The 13997-nt window shown below is 32.8% G+C and overlaps 1 protein-coding gene across 1 annotated transcript; it reads right to left on the bottom strand.

Annotated features, from left to right (window-relative positions):
* Positions 1-4713: 4713 nt before the first annotated feature.
* On the bottom strand, positions 4714-9256 carry LOC145610387 (solute carrier family 40 member 1-like). The gene is made up of 8 exons (XM_081665736.1): positions 8945-9256; positions 8096-8246; positions 7519-7706; positions 6738-7205; positions 6332-6503; positions 6059-6196; positions 5817-5927; positions 4714-5306 (listed from the first exon to the last, which is right to left on the bottom strand). Exons 1-8 carry the CDS (start codon positions 9061-9063, stop codon positions 5157-5159), a joined length of 1497 nt encoding a protein of 498 aa, XP_081521862.1. The 5' UTR covers positions 9064-9256; the 3' UTR covers positions 4714-5156.
* Between the last annotated feature and the right edge of the window lie 4741 nt (positions 9257-13997).

Genomic DNA, 13997 nt, shown 5'->3' with positions numbered 1-13997 from the left:
GTTGAAGAAGAAAAGAAATGAAAAGGAAGATTTTTTAATAAATGGAAGTATTTGGGTTGTATTTATTTATTTTTTTATTTTGTAAAATTAAATGATGGGAATATGGTGTTTGTTTATTTTCTTGTTTTGCCGCCTCTTAAAACATCACCAACAACATTGACATGTGTTTTCTTTTTGTAGAAAATTTCTATAACTTCACTACCTAGTTTTACAAGTGTTTGAGAAGCTTTTTAACTTAATTTACCAACTAATTCTACTAATCTTATCTTGCTATAACTATCCTATTTCGGGTGTCCTAATTTATTTGTCAAAAATGTTTAACACAAATTTCTTTCGAATTGGGTCACATATTCAATCGTCTATTTTTCTACTTCTCTTTATTAAAACCATGTACAAAGTGTCATGAAGCATGTATAAAGGATGAAAGGGGTGTAACTTATCAAGCATTAATGATACACTTGTTGTGTGCATTCACCGGCTTTCCTAACAAGATAATTGTTGGCGCTACCAGATTTGTTGCCTCTTTACCACTATTACTAATATCTATGTTATGAGTATTTCTTTACTTCTGTTCTACCAATGAATTTTGAACACCACATAACAAGTTTGTTTTTGAGAAATGTCAAACATGCACAATATGATTCCTAACATTAAGAGGAATTCTTGGACTCTAACTGTTAGAGTCATAAACGACTCTAACAATGGCATTATCGTCCATTCACTTTTACCGCATTTGAAAAAAATAATGCCATAACACATGTTGGTGTTATTAGAATATATTGTGATATATTCAAGTTTGTATAGTTGTTATATTTGTTAGGTGTATAGATTAGCCTTATTCTTAGCCCTTAATTGTAGCTAGTCAGTTTAGTATTCTAAGCCTAACATTATGCTAGTAATCTTGTATATAAGTCAAGCTTGATTAATGAAATAGTCACGGAATATAATTCCTTCATGGTATCAGAGGTCTAGGGCGAATTTTCCGCTACACCCTAGTTGTTCCGCCCCTTCTCTTCTTGTTCTTCTTCTTCTTCTTCAATTGGTTTTACTAACAGCAGGAGTGACAATTCTCTATTTATTTATCGTGATGGCTCGAATGTGGTTTATTTGTTATTGTAATGTTGATAACATAATTCTTACAGCTTCTATTGATGTGCTAAGGGGTTCTATTATGTCCCTTCGTAGCTCGAAGTTTGCTATGAAGGACCACTCCGGTTGAAGCTAAGCCGAAGGTTGGTGCTTCGGGATCCCCTTTTGCATATTCGACCTTACACTACGTGAAAAAACGCATTTGGCACCGGTTCAAACCCGGCCTAAGGCACCGGTTTGAACCCGTGCCTATGTGGGGGGTGCCAAATACCCCCCTTTTTGGCACCGGTTCAAAACCGGTGCCATAAACCGGTTTTGGCACCGGTTAACCGGTGCCTTAAATAGTTCCGCGAAATAAATTTTTTTAGTGGAAGCTCTTTTAGGCACCGGTTAACCGGTGCCTTTTTGGTATTATATATATATTTTTTTACACTATTTTCTTGCAATAATTACAAAAATAATATACAAACAAGTTAACAAACATCAGAAATACGAACCAAACAAAATGGTAAAATACGGAGTTTTGATTGAAATTGTTATATTCAATTTATCACATTACATTCAAGTAAATTGTTATTGTACAATACAAAAAAAAAAAAAAAAAAAAAAAAAAAAAAAAAAGTTACAATAAATTATAATGAAATTCAACTCAGAAATTGAAATTGTAAAACAATAAAAAAAAAAAAAAATTACAACATCAAAACAATAAAAAAAAAAAGTCTTGAATCCTTGAATTGTAGCTTGAATTAACACCTGCATCAATAATAACCCCAGAAATTATTAAAACTATAAAAAAAAAAAAAAAAAAAAAAAAAAACAAGAAACAATAACCCAGAAAACTCATGCATGCAAGAGAAAGAGAAAGAGAAAATCAATATAGAAAACCCAGAAAACCGCACAAACATTGTATTAACCCCAAAACTTTCGAAAATCAATTAATCCAGAAACTTTCGAAAATCAATTAACCAAGAACAACAATTAACCCCAAAACTTTCGAAAATCAATTAATCCCAGAAATTTCGAAAAATCAATTAAGTGCAAATTTACAACAATCAAACCCAAAAAAATTAAGGCAATGAATTATAATTACATCAATCAATTTTGAACAATATTACAACAATCAAACCAAAAAAATTAAGACATATAACATATATAATTAAACCCAGAAACCCTTACCAATTAAACCCAGAAACATGCACTAACCTCAAATTTGACCAGAAAATAAGTGGACTTGGTGGCGGCGGTGGTTAGTGGCGTCGGTGGTGGTGGGCAGAAGACAGAAGAGAGGTCGGAGATCGAGACAGAAGAGGACAGAGAGGACAGAGAAGGGAGAGAGGACAGAGAAGAGAGGTCGGAGAGAGAAGGAGGGGAGGAGAGGAACGCCGGCGCCGCGCGATCTAGATCAGAGGAGGAAGAAGGTGAAGCGGATCGTGATTAGAGGAGGGAGAAGGAGAAGCGCCGAGGAGAGAGAATGAGGAGAGAGAAGGAGGTAGCTAGGCTAGGTTATATATATTAGGGTATATATATATAAAGGAAAGGCCGGGTTTTTTTGTTTTTGGAGCAACGGTTCAGTGGCACCGGTTCAAACCGGTGGCCATTTTATTTTTGGAACCGGTTTGAGCTGAACCGGTGCCATTGTTCTTGGTCTAATTCCCCGCCCAATTGTAGGCCGGTTTTTGGCACCGGTTTGGCCTGAACCGGTGCCAATTGGGGGTTGCCTTTTTGTATTTTTCTACTAGTGTTATATCGCTGCCTTGCTGGGGCGCTGCAATACCTCACTTTTACGAGGCCGAATATATCTTATGTCGTTCAACAAGTATGCTTACACATGCATGATCCGAAGGAGACTCATATGGCTAATCTTAACTGCATCATTCGGTACGTACAAGGTACTCTTGAGCATGGTTTACATCTTTATCCATAATCTTCTTCTACACTTATATCATATACTGATGCTGATTGGGGGTGGGTGCCCCGATACGAGACGTTCCACGTCCGGATATTGTGTATTTTTTGGTGATAATTTGATTTATTGGTCATCTAAACGCCAAGCTACTATTTCCAAGTCTAGTGCTGAGGCAGAGTACAGGGGTGTGGCCAATGTAGTTTCCGAGTCTTGTTGGATTCGTAATCTGTTATTGGAGCTCCATTGTCCGATTAAGAAGGCAACATTGATGTATTGTGATAATGTGAGTGCTATTTAATTACCTTTCGGTAATCCGGTACAACATCAGCGTACCAAGCATATTGAGATGGACATTCTTTTCGTCCGTGAGAAGGTGGCTAGGGGTGAAGTCTGGGTTCTCCATGTTCCATCTAGGCAGCAAATTGCGAATATCTTTACAGAAGGACTACCACGAGTAATATTCGAAGATTTTAGAGATAGTCTAAGCGTCTGTTTGTCTCCCACTCTGACTAAGGGGGTGTATTAGAATATGTTGTGATATATTTTGTTTTGTACAGTTGTTTTATATGTTAGGTGTATAGATTAGCCTTATTCTTATCCCTTTATTGTAGCTAGTCAGTTTAGTATTCTTAGCCTAACATTATATATATATATTTGTAATCTTGTATATAAAACAAGCTTGATTAATGAAATAGTCACGGTAATGAAGTATAACCATGATACCAACCACCTTACTCAGTGATATAACGAACGTAAAAATGTTTTGTTGGTATCGATATGATTTGTTGTTGGTATCATGTGAAATACCAATGTGTGCTATTAAAGTCATTTATTAATGGGATCACTAAATCCTCTTATATTTAACACACTAGACATAAAATGAATATGTGTGACTTTGTAGGCCCATTAAATGGAGCATGGAGGACATATTTAGGTCTATAACACTAATCTAATCCATAGGCATTAGTGGTTTCTAGAAGACATTACAATCATAATATTTATAGACTACCTATATTGAATGAGTGTCTTACATTAATAAACGTATCTTACATTAATTATTACTTAATATTCTAAAGGTGCATCTTATTTATCTAATTTTATGTAAACTTCTATGATCTTATCAGAATATGCATGAACTTATATTTGTTGTAATACTAGTTGTAAATTGAGCTTGGTTATACATTATTAATTCTGATAAAAACTTATCTCATTTGAAGTTATTAATCCTTTCCTAACTTTATTATACAAAGATGAGTTAAAACAAAGTGAATAGAATAGAGCCATAATGAATACTTCAGTATATAATACAGCACAAAGTACTCTGATCTATATTTCATGTTTCACACAATAACTCGAGATGTGAGAGCACATTAAAAAGTTTGGCAATTTGCAATCCTTATCTCCTAAAATAATGCAACTTACTCAATTGGACGAAGTTCAAGCAACTTTTGTTGCCTATATATATTTCAGGGGTCCATCTATATTTATAAATTAAATGGAATAACTCTTGAAAAAAAATCCTGTGGGTAATCAAAAGGGAAATTAGAAGCTGTGTTTTATAAGATACCTCCTGAGGTAAGGATAGAGGCATCAATTTAAGAGGGCATAAGACCAAACTGTTTTATGCATTCGGAACCACTAGTCATTTTACACGAGTGTGGCGCCACATCTCTTAATGTGTGTACTTGGGTGCATAATATGTAGATTTAGCAGACGAGTGCAAACAAGCAAAATATGTCATATAATAATGACGCGGAATAAAAATTAATATACATGATTAGTCTATGACATAAATGTCATCTAAATATCTAATGTATCTCCCAGCTGAATAACTTTGTAATATTGATACCATGACTAAAAAGAGACTGATATAAATAAAAATAGCCCCAACAAAGCAAAATGTAGCTGTATCACTACTTTGTTGGCACACCAAAATGGATTTCACGTCAGACCTTTTGATCTCTTTTGAACCTTTCAACAAAAGACAGGGAAATCTGATAACCAAATAATTTCCTTAAAAGATCAAAGGGAAAAACATTAGATTTCTATTATCCAACCATTTATGAACCTATATAAAAAAATAAAAGAAAAAAAAAACACTTTATGATGTGATATATGATATTTGTTCATTACAATTTACAAGGCCAACTAGAATATTAGTTCAGGAGGATGATCCAAGAAATCTTTGAGTTAATCCATATAGCTTCTCAAAGTGAAATAAGTGCTTCCGGACATGCCATATGTGCAGTGTGTAGAGTATTGCAGCTGATGTTACTATTACGAAGGATATCAATGTCAACACCCAAAAGTGCTGCAAAACAAGTCATAATCACAACGGAGTCAAATTCAGTAGTGTTACTGTTACCGTGTTAGATTTACAGTCAGTGAGCACAATTAAAATCCATGTACCCTAGAGCACCCGAGGCAAGGGGCAAGGGAAAATTCCCTGCCAACAGCCTGGCTAATGGTCCAATTCATTGGTTATGTATGGTATGAACATTGCATGACTTCTGATATAACCTCCATGAAAATTGGGTCACTGATATAGCACTTTTCACATCCATGAAAGTGATTAAACCTCGATGTCAGAACAATATTTAGGTGCCCTTAGACTAACAAGTGGTATGAGACTATGACTAAGCTGAAGGCCTATGCCCCTTGTTTGTTTTCGTTTTTTGAGTTAGAAGTTTGATCCAAATGCATCTCAAAATATACTGATAAAATATATGAAAAGATAATATGGTGAAACTGTTTTTTAAAACCAATCGAGCACTCAAGCAGCATACACAGACAGTTAAATTATGAATGAAATCACGGTTACCTCTGGATTAGAGACAATTACTCCCATGATATAACCTAACAAATCCATAGCAGACTGGATGGAATTCTGGACCCCTCCCACAATACAGCGATCAGAGGCTGGCACTTGGTCCTGAAAAGTGAAAATAGCATAAAGTAGTGCTTATCTAGTAGAAAGCATGAGCCAGAAACCACAACAGGTAAATTCTGCAGTGACTGATCCTGTTTATTCCCTTAAATAGAAAGATTCTGTTGCCTGTTCACCTGCATTTGTTGGATGACAGCTAAATCGAACATCCATAATCCAAGACGAGATGCTGCAACGCCACTCATTAACATATATGCAGATGGTAGCTTGTTTTTGACCCATATAGAACCAACACATATAAGAAGAATTGACCACTGCACGAAGCATCACAAGTATATGAGAAAACATTAACATGGTATCGAATTACTAATTCAGATTGAAACAGTGATATGACATGGTAGGTGAAGATCTGGCATCAAGTATTCTTAATTCTATAAAGGTACTCATACCTGAGACCAAATGGACCAAAGTCCAGTCCTAAGAGTTGCAATTTTCGACTCTAGAATTGGATAGGTAAAGGTTGCTGTTATTCCTACAATAGCACTTATGCCTCGGGCTATACCTATCTGATATGCAGGTATGCCTTCCCATTCCAAGACAGCAGTCATCAGAGAACCAAAGCTGCACGAAGACCAACAAAGTATGTCATTTTTTCAATTTCTCTCTGTAAGACTGCAACCCAAGACAATCAATAGTGTTAGCTTAAAGATGCTTCACTCATGGAGTTCATGATGATCACCACTTGACAGTAGAAAGTCTCTAAAAGTTCTGGAAGCAATTTTAAGATTTCTTCCACAAACACCTTTCTGTAATTTTATGACCAGGATGTAAAGTAGCCATAGAAACATAAATTACCTGAGTACCGTAAAAAACAGCAAAGCCAGAGATAGACCTGGAAGCACCACTTCTTGGTTTAAGTATACTTTCCAAGCACCAAGACAAGGAAGTATTGAAAAACATCCAAATTTATGGGTTTCGGGAGAAGGAATGTTGTTTTTGTATTCAAAAGGCAAGTCAGAGTTCTGCTCAGAAAGAGACTTGCTTGGTTCAGGATCAGAAGATGGGTTCTGCTTTGTTTTGCTATCTTTCAAACGCAGAGCCGGAATCCCCTCATATACAGAGCTAAGTAACCAGTATTCAACACACACGGATACAACGTTCCAAAGGGCCAAAAATATAGCTGATGCTGTCAATGATACAAAGCTTACAATAAAACCAGAAACCACTGGAGCACATAATTTGCAAACCAGGTCAATTCTTCTAAGAACTGAATTTAACTTTGTTAATACTCCAGTAGGCTGGTCTTCTGACATCACAACAACCCTGCATATATTTTGATGAATTACTGATTGATAAGATGTTCAATAAGTGCAATATTAAGCAATTAAAAGCACAGAAAAATAAAATTGGTTCACATCAAGTGAAGGTTTGAAAAGTATGAATATGCCAAGTGAATAAATTTCTCTGTTACTAGGCAATTCTAATATTTTAAAGGGTGTTATACTGTTATGTAAATCTAAAATGATGTTAAATCAACTTTGATGGGTAAAAAAGTAATAATAAAGATTGTCTTACTAAGCTAACAAAAACAAGAGATGTGTAGTTATGCACTCTTCTGAAAATAAATTCTGTTCACCATTCTCTTTCAATCAAGATGGTTCCTGCAAGGGTTGAAAGCACTGCAACAGCTCCTGAGAGATAAGTTACCAAAACAAGTGATGTAAAGATTATGCTCTTTAAACTCGAGTAGACAAGTAAAACAATTACTGCGACTCCAGCAGCTATAAATGACAGATTCTGTGACACTGTCCAAAGCTGAAGAACCTGTAAGCAGAAAAGCAAGATACAAATTTTATTTCTGCTGCATCGGATGAATAAGTTGCAAATTGCACTAAATTGTAGTATCTTAAACCAACTATTCTCTACGTTTTCATGTAAGTTCCTACTTTTTATTATTAACTTTCAAATCCCAACTAAAACAAAATCAGATTCTTAGGGCCTGTTCTCATACGTTTATTTTCAGTTCAGCTCAGCTCAATTCAGCTCCTAATTTCCTTCTCTTATAAAATATTCATTTCATTTCAGTTCAGTTCAGCTCAGCTCAGCTCAGCTCAGTCTATGAGAACAGGCCCTTAACCATTAAATTTTAGGCCATAATTTCATCCACTGAACCTAATAAATCATTAAGCACAAATAAGATGAGTCGAACAAACCTTGACATAAGTCAGTGTGTTCACCCATTCCCCAATAATAGGACCAAAGAGCACAACAGAAGCTGATTCTACAACTCCATATAGAGCCGTAAGAAGCAATGAGTCTGGCCAGATGTTAATCATATATAAAGCCACAGAGAATTCCCACATTCTGCACATAAAATTCACCCAGAAATAAAGATTAATCAAGAGTTCCTAGGACAGATCACCAGAACATTGCTAAAACTTATAACATCAGTTACAACCGCGAATATATTATATCCAAGATTAGAAATGCCTATCAGAAAATTTCTCCAAGCAAAGGATGGCAAAGACTAACATAAAAAAACACATACTAGTAGTAATCATTGTCTGAATGATTTGCCCCAGTTCCTGTAAACTAAAAAATTCCCACAAGATTTATGCCACCAGTTATGTCAAGAATTAAGATCATAAACCCAAATCCATTCTTATGTAACAACCATGATCTCTTATCTAACCACTACATTATTCGATACATCGATTTTTCGTGGCATGGACTATATTGTGATGAATTAATCCTCCTAGAGTTACCACTATAATATGCAAAAGGGAAGTATTCATTCACAATCAAATATCAGATGCTATATGACACAACTTTTGCTCAAAAATAATAGAAAGATGACAAAATCAATGTTGACAGAAAGAAACCTTTACACCCTCATTATTAATTGCACTAAAACCCTTTTTCAAAGACACCCTTTTTACAAAATTGCTCAAAAATAATTGTCCTTTCATCTACCCATTAGTTCAAATTAAACAAAAATTCCACAAAATCAATCAAGCAAAACCAAAATGTCACATAAAAATAAAAATTTAAAAAGAAGTTACCTAGCACTCCATCTTGATAAGAAGTGACCAACATACAAACACCTTAAAAGAGAAGTTGGTAATGGATCATATTCTGGGTTAATTAAACACTGCCTTGCCTCTAACTCTGCATCTCCCATGTTTTAAATTGATCTCTTAGTACTCAATTTCATATAAAGTATAAATATTTACATTTGATTTTGGGGTATTTTTTTTTTTAATGTGGGATGAAATCGATGTTGATTTGTTGGGTACAAAGATGACATTTAATCATCAACAACTACTTTGTATTTTTATCTATGGTTTCTCCCGTAGTAAGAATTTTAGGTGATGAATTATTGTATTTTTCAATTGGCATTCCGTATTCAGAAAAAATACTCCCTCCGTTTCATAATGTTAGTCCCATATACTATTTTTGGCGATTTAAAAAGATCTACCCATATTGAATATATTTCATTTATAATTTTATTTTTGTATAAATTGATTGATTGGTTGTGGATTGATGACATAAATCTAAGTAAGGAAATCTTTACCTTAAATTATGCAATTATAAATTGTGCTTTCCTAATAAAAAATCAAAAAAGTTAAATAAGGTAAACTAAACATGAATTATGTTGTACTTTAATGTTAGATTTCAAATATATTTATTTTCTTATTTTATGTGATTGATTTGATATGGGACTAACATTATGAAACGGAGGGAGTAACTTTTTGTGTGCTCCGAAGTCCGAATGACCAAAATACCAAATGTACTTCTGGTTTTTGTCTAAAAAATTATACTTCATCTGTGTAGATATATACTTGTATAAAAGTACTCTATTTGAAATAAAATTTACCTTAAAGTCAAAAAGTTTATCTTAGTAATTTTATATCAACTCGGGGCATTGTCCGAGCACTAAATTCTAGATCGATATATTGAATGAATCAAAAAGATATATGTCATATATCTCCTAGCTAAGATAAACGTACAATTATTTTTATTAGATTAAATAAAGATAGCATATGCGAACGTTTGACAAAATATTGTGAAATAATTTTCAATCTCTTATGTTTTTCATTCATCACCAAGAATATTTACTCATATATACTAGATTGGTGTCCGTTAGATGCCCGAGTTGCTTATTGAATTTTAAGATAAAATTTTCTATGTATCGAGTTTTAAAATATATCATTATACAAAATTAGTTAAATAAGTTAAGAATTGGAATTGATGTGATTTTATGACGATTTAAATTATGTAGTAGGCAAGTAATGAATAATAATAATATTAGAAATGTTCAATATAAAAAATAATACTGTAAAAAAAAAAAAAAAAAAAAGCCAAAATAAATTAAATAAAAAATTGTTCTAAGCCTGTTGGGTTGACCCAAATCCGAAACTTTTGGCTAGCATAACAATTCTTAATCCGTGACCTAAAGTGATTCGACCCGAAAAGGCCGAAATGACCCATGACTCGACCCGATTGTCAACATACGGTAACAAAATCATATTATATTGTGACGTAGTTTATTTGAGTTAAGAGTACAATCAGGTACTCAATTCTTCCCTTTTTCACCTTTTAGGTACTCAATTTTTTTTGCTTTGCTTTTGGGTACTCAAAGTGATTTTCAGGTGAACTAACTCACCACTAACTCATCACTAACCATACCTAATTAATATTTTAAAAAAAATTCTTAACTTTGACTCATAAATTAGCCGTTATTACTCTATTTAAAGGGGCATGAACTTGGCCAAAAAATGCCATGAAAACACATGCAAAACACTGGCAGCACACCATGTTTTCTTAACAAAATTCATCCAAAACGATTTTCCCTGATTCAATTTCAATAAAAAAAAAAAAACAAAACAAAAACAGCAACGCAGAAGCTGTAGCAGTACACCAGCAACAAATATCATCAAAACGGGTTCATTCACCATGTCTATTTAGGCACAAATTCTTCAACAAGGTTTTCCCAGATTTTTTAGAAATAAAAAAAAAAAAAAAAAAAAAAAAAAAAAAAAAAACAGAAACAGAAACAGAAGCTGCTGCTAGGTTCTTCCCCTACTGCTGCTAGCTTAATCCAACAACAAACAACAACAAAGCAACAAATTTAACAAAAAAAACACAAGAAATCGACATCATCAATTTGTTCCAAAAAAACCCCAAAAAATCGAAAACCCTAGATCGCAAATAACATCAAGAAATGGGCAAAAAAATCAAAATTTATATCAAAATATCAACATAATCCATGAGTAATTGAGCTTAGCTCAAAAAAATGGCGGCTTTTGGTGTCGTTTTCCCCATAATCAAGCCCAAGCTTGCTCGTGTTCTTCAACAATGACGCAGCAGAATTTCCAGAAAAGGAAAGAATAAAGGGAGCAAAAAGGGGTAATAAAGAATAAGAAAGGGAAAAAAATTAAGGGTGACCCACGAATTTTTTTAATCGGGTGGGGCCCACTTTCTATTAACCAAGGTACTGAATTCTTTAACCAAAGGTACTGAATTCTTAGGCTGATTTATTTTTTTGGCCGGAATTCGTAACTCAATACCCAAAAGCAAAGTAAAAAAAATTAAGTACCTAAACGGTGAAAAAAGGAAGAATTGAGTACCTGAATTTGTGCTTAACTCAGTTTATTTCAATCGATAGAATATATTTTAAAGAACTATATATAATAATAAATTTATATGATAAATTATTTAATTGTTATCTATGTGGCGCGACATTTGGTGAAAAGTTAAAACGATAAGTGTCACGGTCTCATAGTCCGACTAAACTTATAATTTATTTTTACAAATATTGGTATTTTTTCGAAATAACACTCTAAACCAACAATTTTATCCTATAAATCTATTCAAATTTATTTAAAATTAAACTCTAAATTAACTTTTAGGCCATGTTGTCTTCACCTTAAAAAAACATAATATTAAGTAAAATTAAGTTCAGTCCAGTAAATTTAATTTCAGTTCAGTAAAAATAAGTTCAGTTCAGCAGTTTTCTTAAAGAAGAATTATAATAGAAAATCAGTAAAAATAATTTCAATTCAGCAAAATTAATTTAAGTTTAGTAAAAATAATTTAAGTTCAGCAAATATAATTTTGTTTCAGTAAAAATAATTTCAATTCAGCAAAAATAAGGTGAAGAGAACGGGGCCTTATTCTAAAAAATTTATCTAAGTTTGTCTTTTTTTCTTTGTAGCTTGTAGTTTTCTCCTTCTTTTGGGGCTTGCCCCGTGCTCACTGCTCAACAAAAAAATAAATAGTTTTTTTATTCATAAAAAATATATTCAAATAAATTCTCCTTGTACAAGGCATTTGACATATTAGTTACAGACTTAGGCCTGTTCTATTCACCTTAAAAAAAAATAATATTAAGTAAAAATAATTTCAGTTCAGTTTAATTAATTTCAGTTCAGTAAAAATAATTTCAGTTTAGTATAATTAATTTCAATTCAGTAAAATTCAGTTTTCTTAAAGAAGAATTATAATAGAAAATCAGGAAAAACAATTTCAGTTCAGCAAAAATAATTTCAGTTCAGTAAAAATAATTTAAGTTCAACAAAAATAATTTAAGTTCAGCAAAAATAATTTAAGTTCACTAAAAATAATTTCAGCTCAGCAAAATTAAGGTGAAGAGAACAGGGCCTTACAATATATGATTATATATTTATATATTTATATGTTATGTTATGATATACAATGCAGTTGACATCTTTCCTAACTCTATATACATATTATATGTTAGGAAATATCCTCTAAATATTCTATGCAATCAAATATACTCGCACAATATTCTAGCTTTTCCACGAGATATTAAGGATTATTATACTAGTATTCTTTATTTATACAGTCAAAAAATTTATCTTAGTAATTTTATAAATAACACGAGATATTGTCCGAGCACTAAACCTCTAGATATATATGGCGAATGGATCAAAAAGATATATCTACTAGCTAAGATAAAGGGCTTATGATTATTTAATTTGATTTCTATTAGATTAAACAATTTTTTTTTAAGAAGTAAGATACATGGGTTTCACACTAATTTATTGTATCCACTAACATTTTTTGGGTGTTTAAAGAGCCACACTAATTTATTGTATCCACTAACATTTTTTGGGTGTTTAAAGAGCCACAAGGATGGGGTGAGAAAGTGAGAATTGATCCCATGATCTCCTGGAAACGGAAGGAAGCTCTAACTACTTGAGCTATCCTCACTCTAAAAAAAAGTCACTATATTAAAATAAAAGTTACTCCGTATTATGTTAAAATAAAAGTAATTATTAAAGGTCACACAAGTTTGACTACTTTGTATATCCGCTGAATATTCTATGCAATCAAACTAAATATATTCACACAATATTCTAGCTTTTCCAATGTGATAGAATTAGTTTCCTAATTTTATCTCAACAAATATGCACCAAATATAGATCTATTTTATGAATACTAGTAAATAAATAAATAAATAAATAACTGAATATAAATAAAACCCTAGAAGTATTAGAATGTACAAGTGTATAAATTGAACTCTTTTGCGGAGGAACAATTAAAATCTTTGTGTGTTCGAAGTTCTACCATGGAAAAGAGTAATAATGTTCGTAAATCCAAACGGCCGCATCTCAACAACTATAATATCAACCAGAATTCGCAGAACACGAAAACGAGATATCAACCAGAACTCTGGGTTGTCCTCCTAGTACTTAGTATCTTACTACCTCTAATGACAACGTTTTATATTTATATCTTACTACCTTCTTTTAGATTCCAAGTTGATTCTTTTGACGTGTTTTCAATGAAAATTGATAACAATAACAATTACTCGGCGGATATTAACCTAAACCTATCCGTTAAGAATACTCGATTCTCTTCAAATGGTATTAAAGTATCGACATTGGAATATCTCGTCTATTAAGCTTGAGCCTTTCTATCAAGAGAATGACTGGAAGATTCAATTGAGTAATGTTCGTGTTAAAGATGCACAACTTGAAAAAATAACGGCTGATTTAATTGTTAAGGATTTGGTAAGACACCGTTCTTTGCCCTTTGCCTTGATCGTCGAAGGTGAATATTGGGATATTGATTCCACGAGTGATCATG

The sequence above is a fragment of the Chenopodium album genome, chromosome 3 (genome assembly GCF_948465745.1).
Source record: "Chenopodium album chromosome 3, dcCheAlbu1.1, whole genome shotgun sequence".
Classification (NCBI taxonomy): Eukaryota; Viridiplantae; Streptophyta; class Magnoliopsida; order Caryophyllales; family Amaranthaceae; genus Chenopodium; species Chenopodium album.
The sequence above is the reverse complement of the archived record's forward strand: the minus strand, read 5'-3'. Positions and strand labels throughout refer to the sequence as shown.

What these genes read in the sequence shown, in the direction of transcription:
- LOC145610387 (XM_081665736.1), bottom strand. Translation starts at nt 9,063, where the DNA reads ATGGGAGATGCAGAGTTAGAGGCAAGGCAGTGTTTAATTAACCCAGAA. An exon ending in TTTGGTCCATTTGGTCTCAG is followed by an intron (nt 6,197 to 6,331) that starts GTATGAGTACCT and finishes TGCTTCGTGCAG; the next exon opens with TGGTCAATTCTTCTTATATG. An exon ending in CTGTCATCCAACAAATGCAG is followed by an intron (nt 5,928 to 6,058) that starts GTGAACAGGCAA and finishes TTCACTTTTCAG; the next exon opens with GACCAAGTGCCAGCCTCTGA.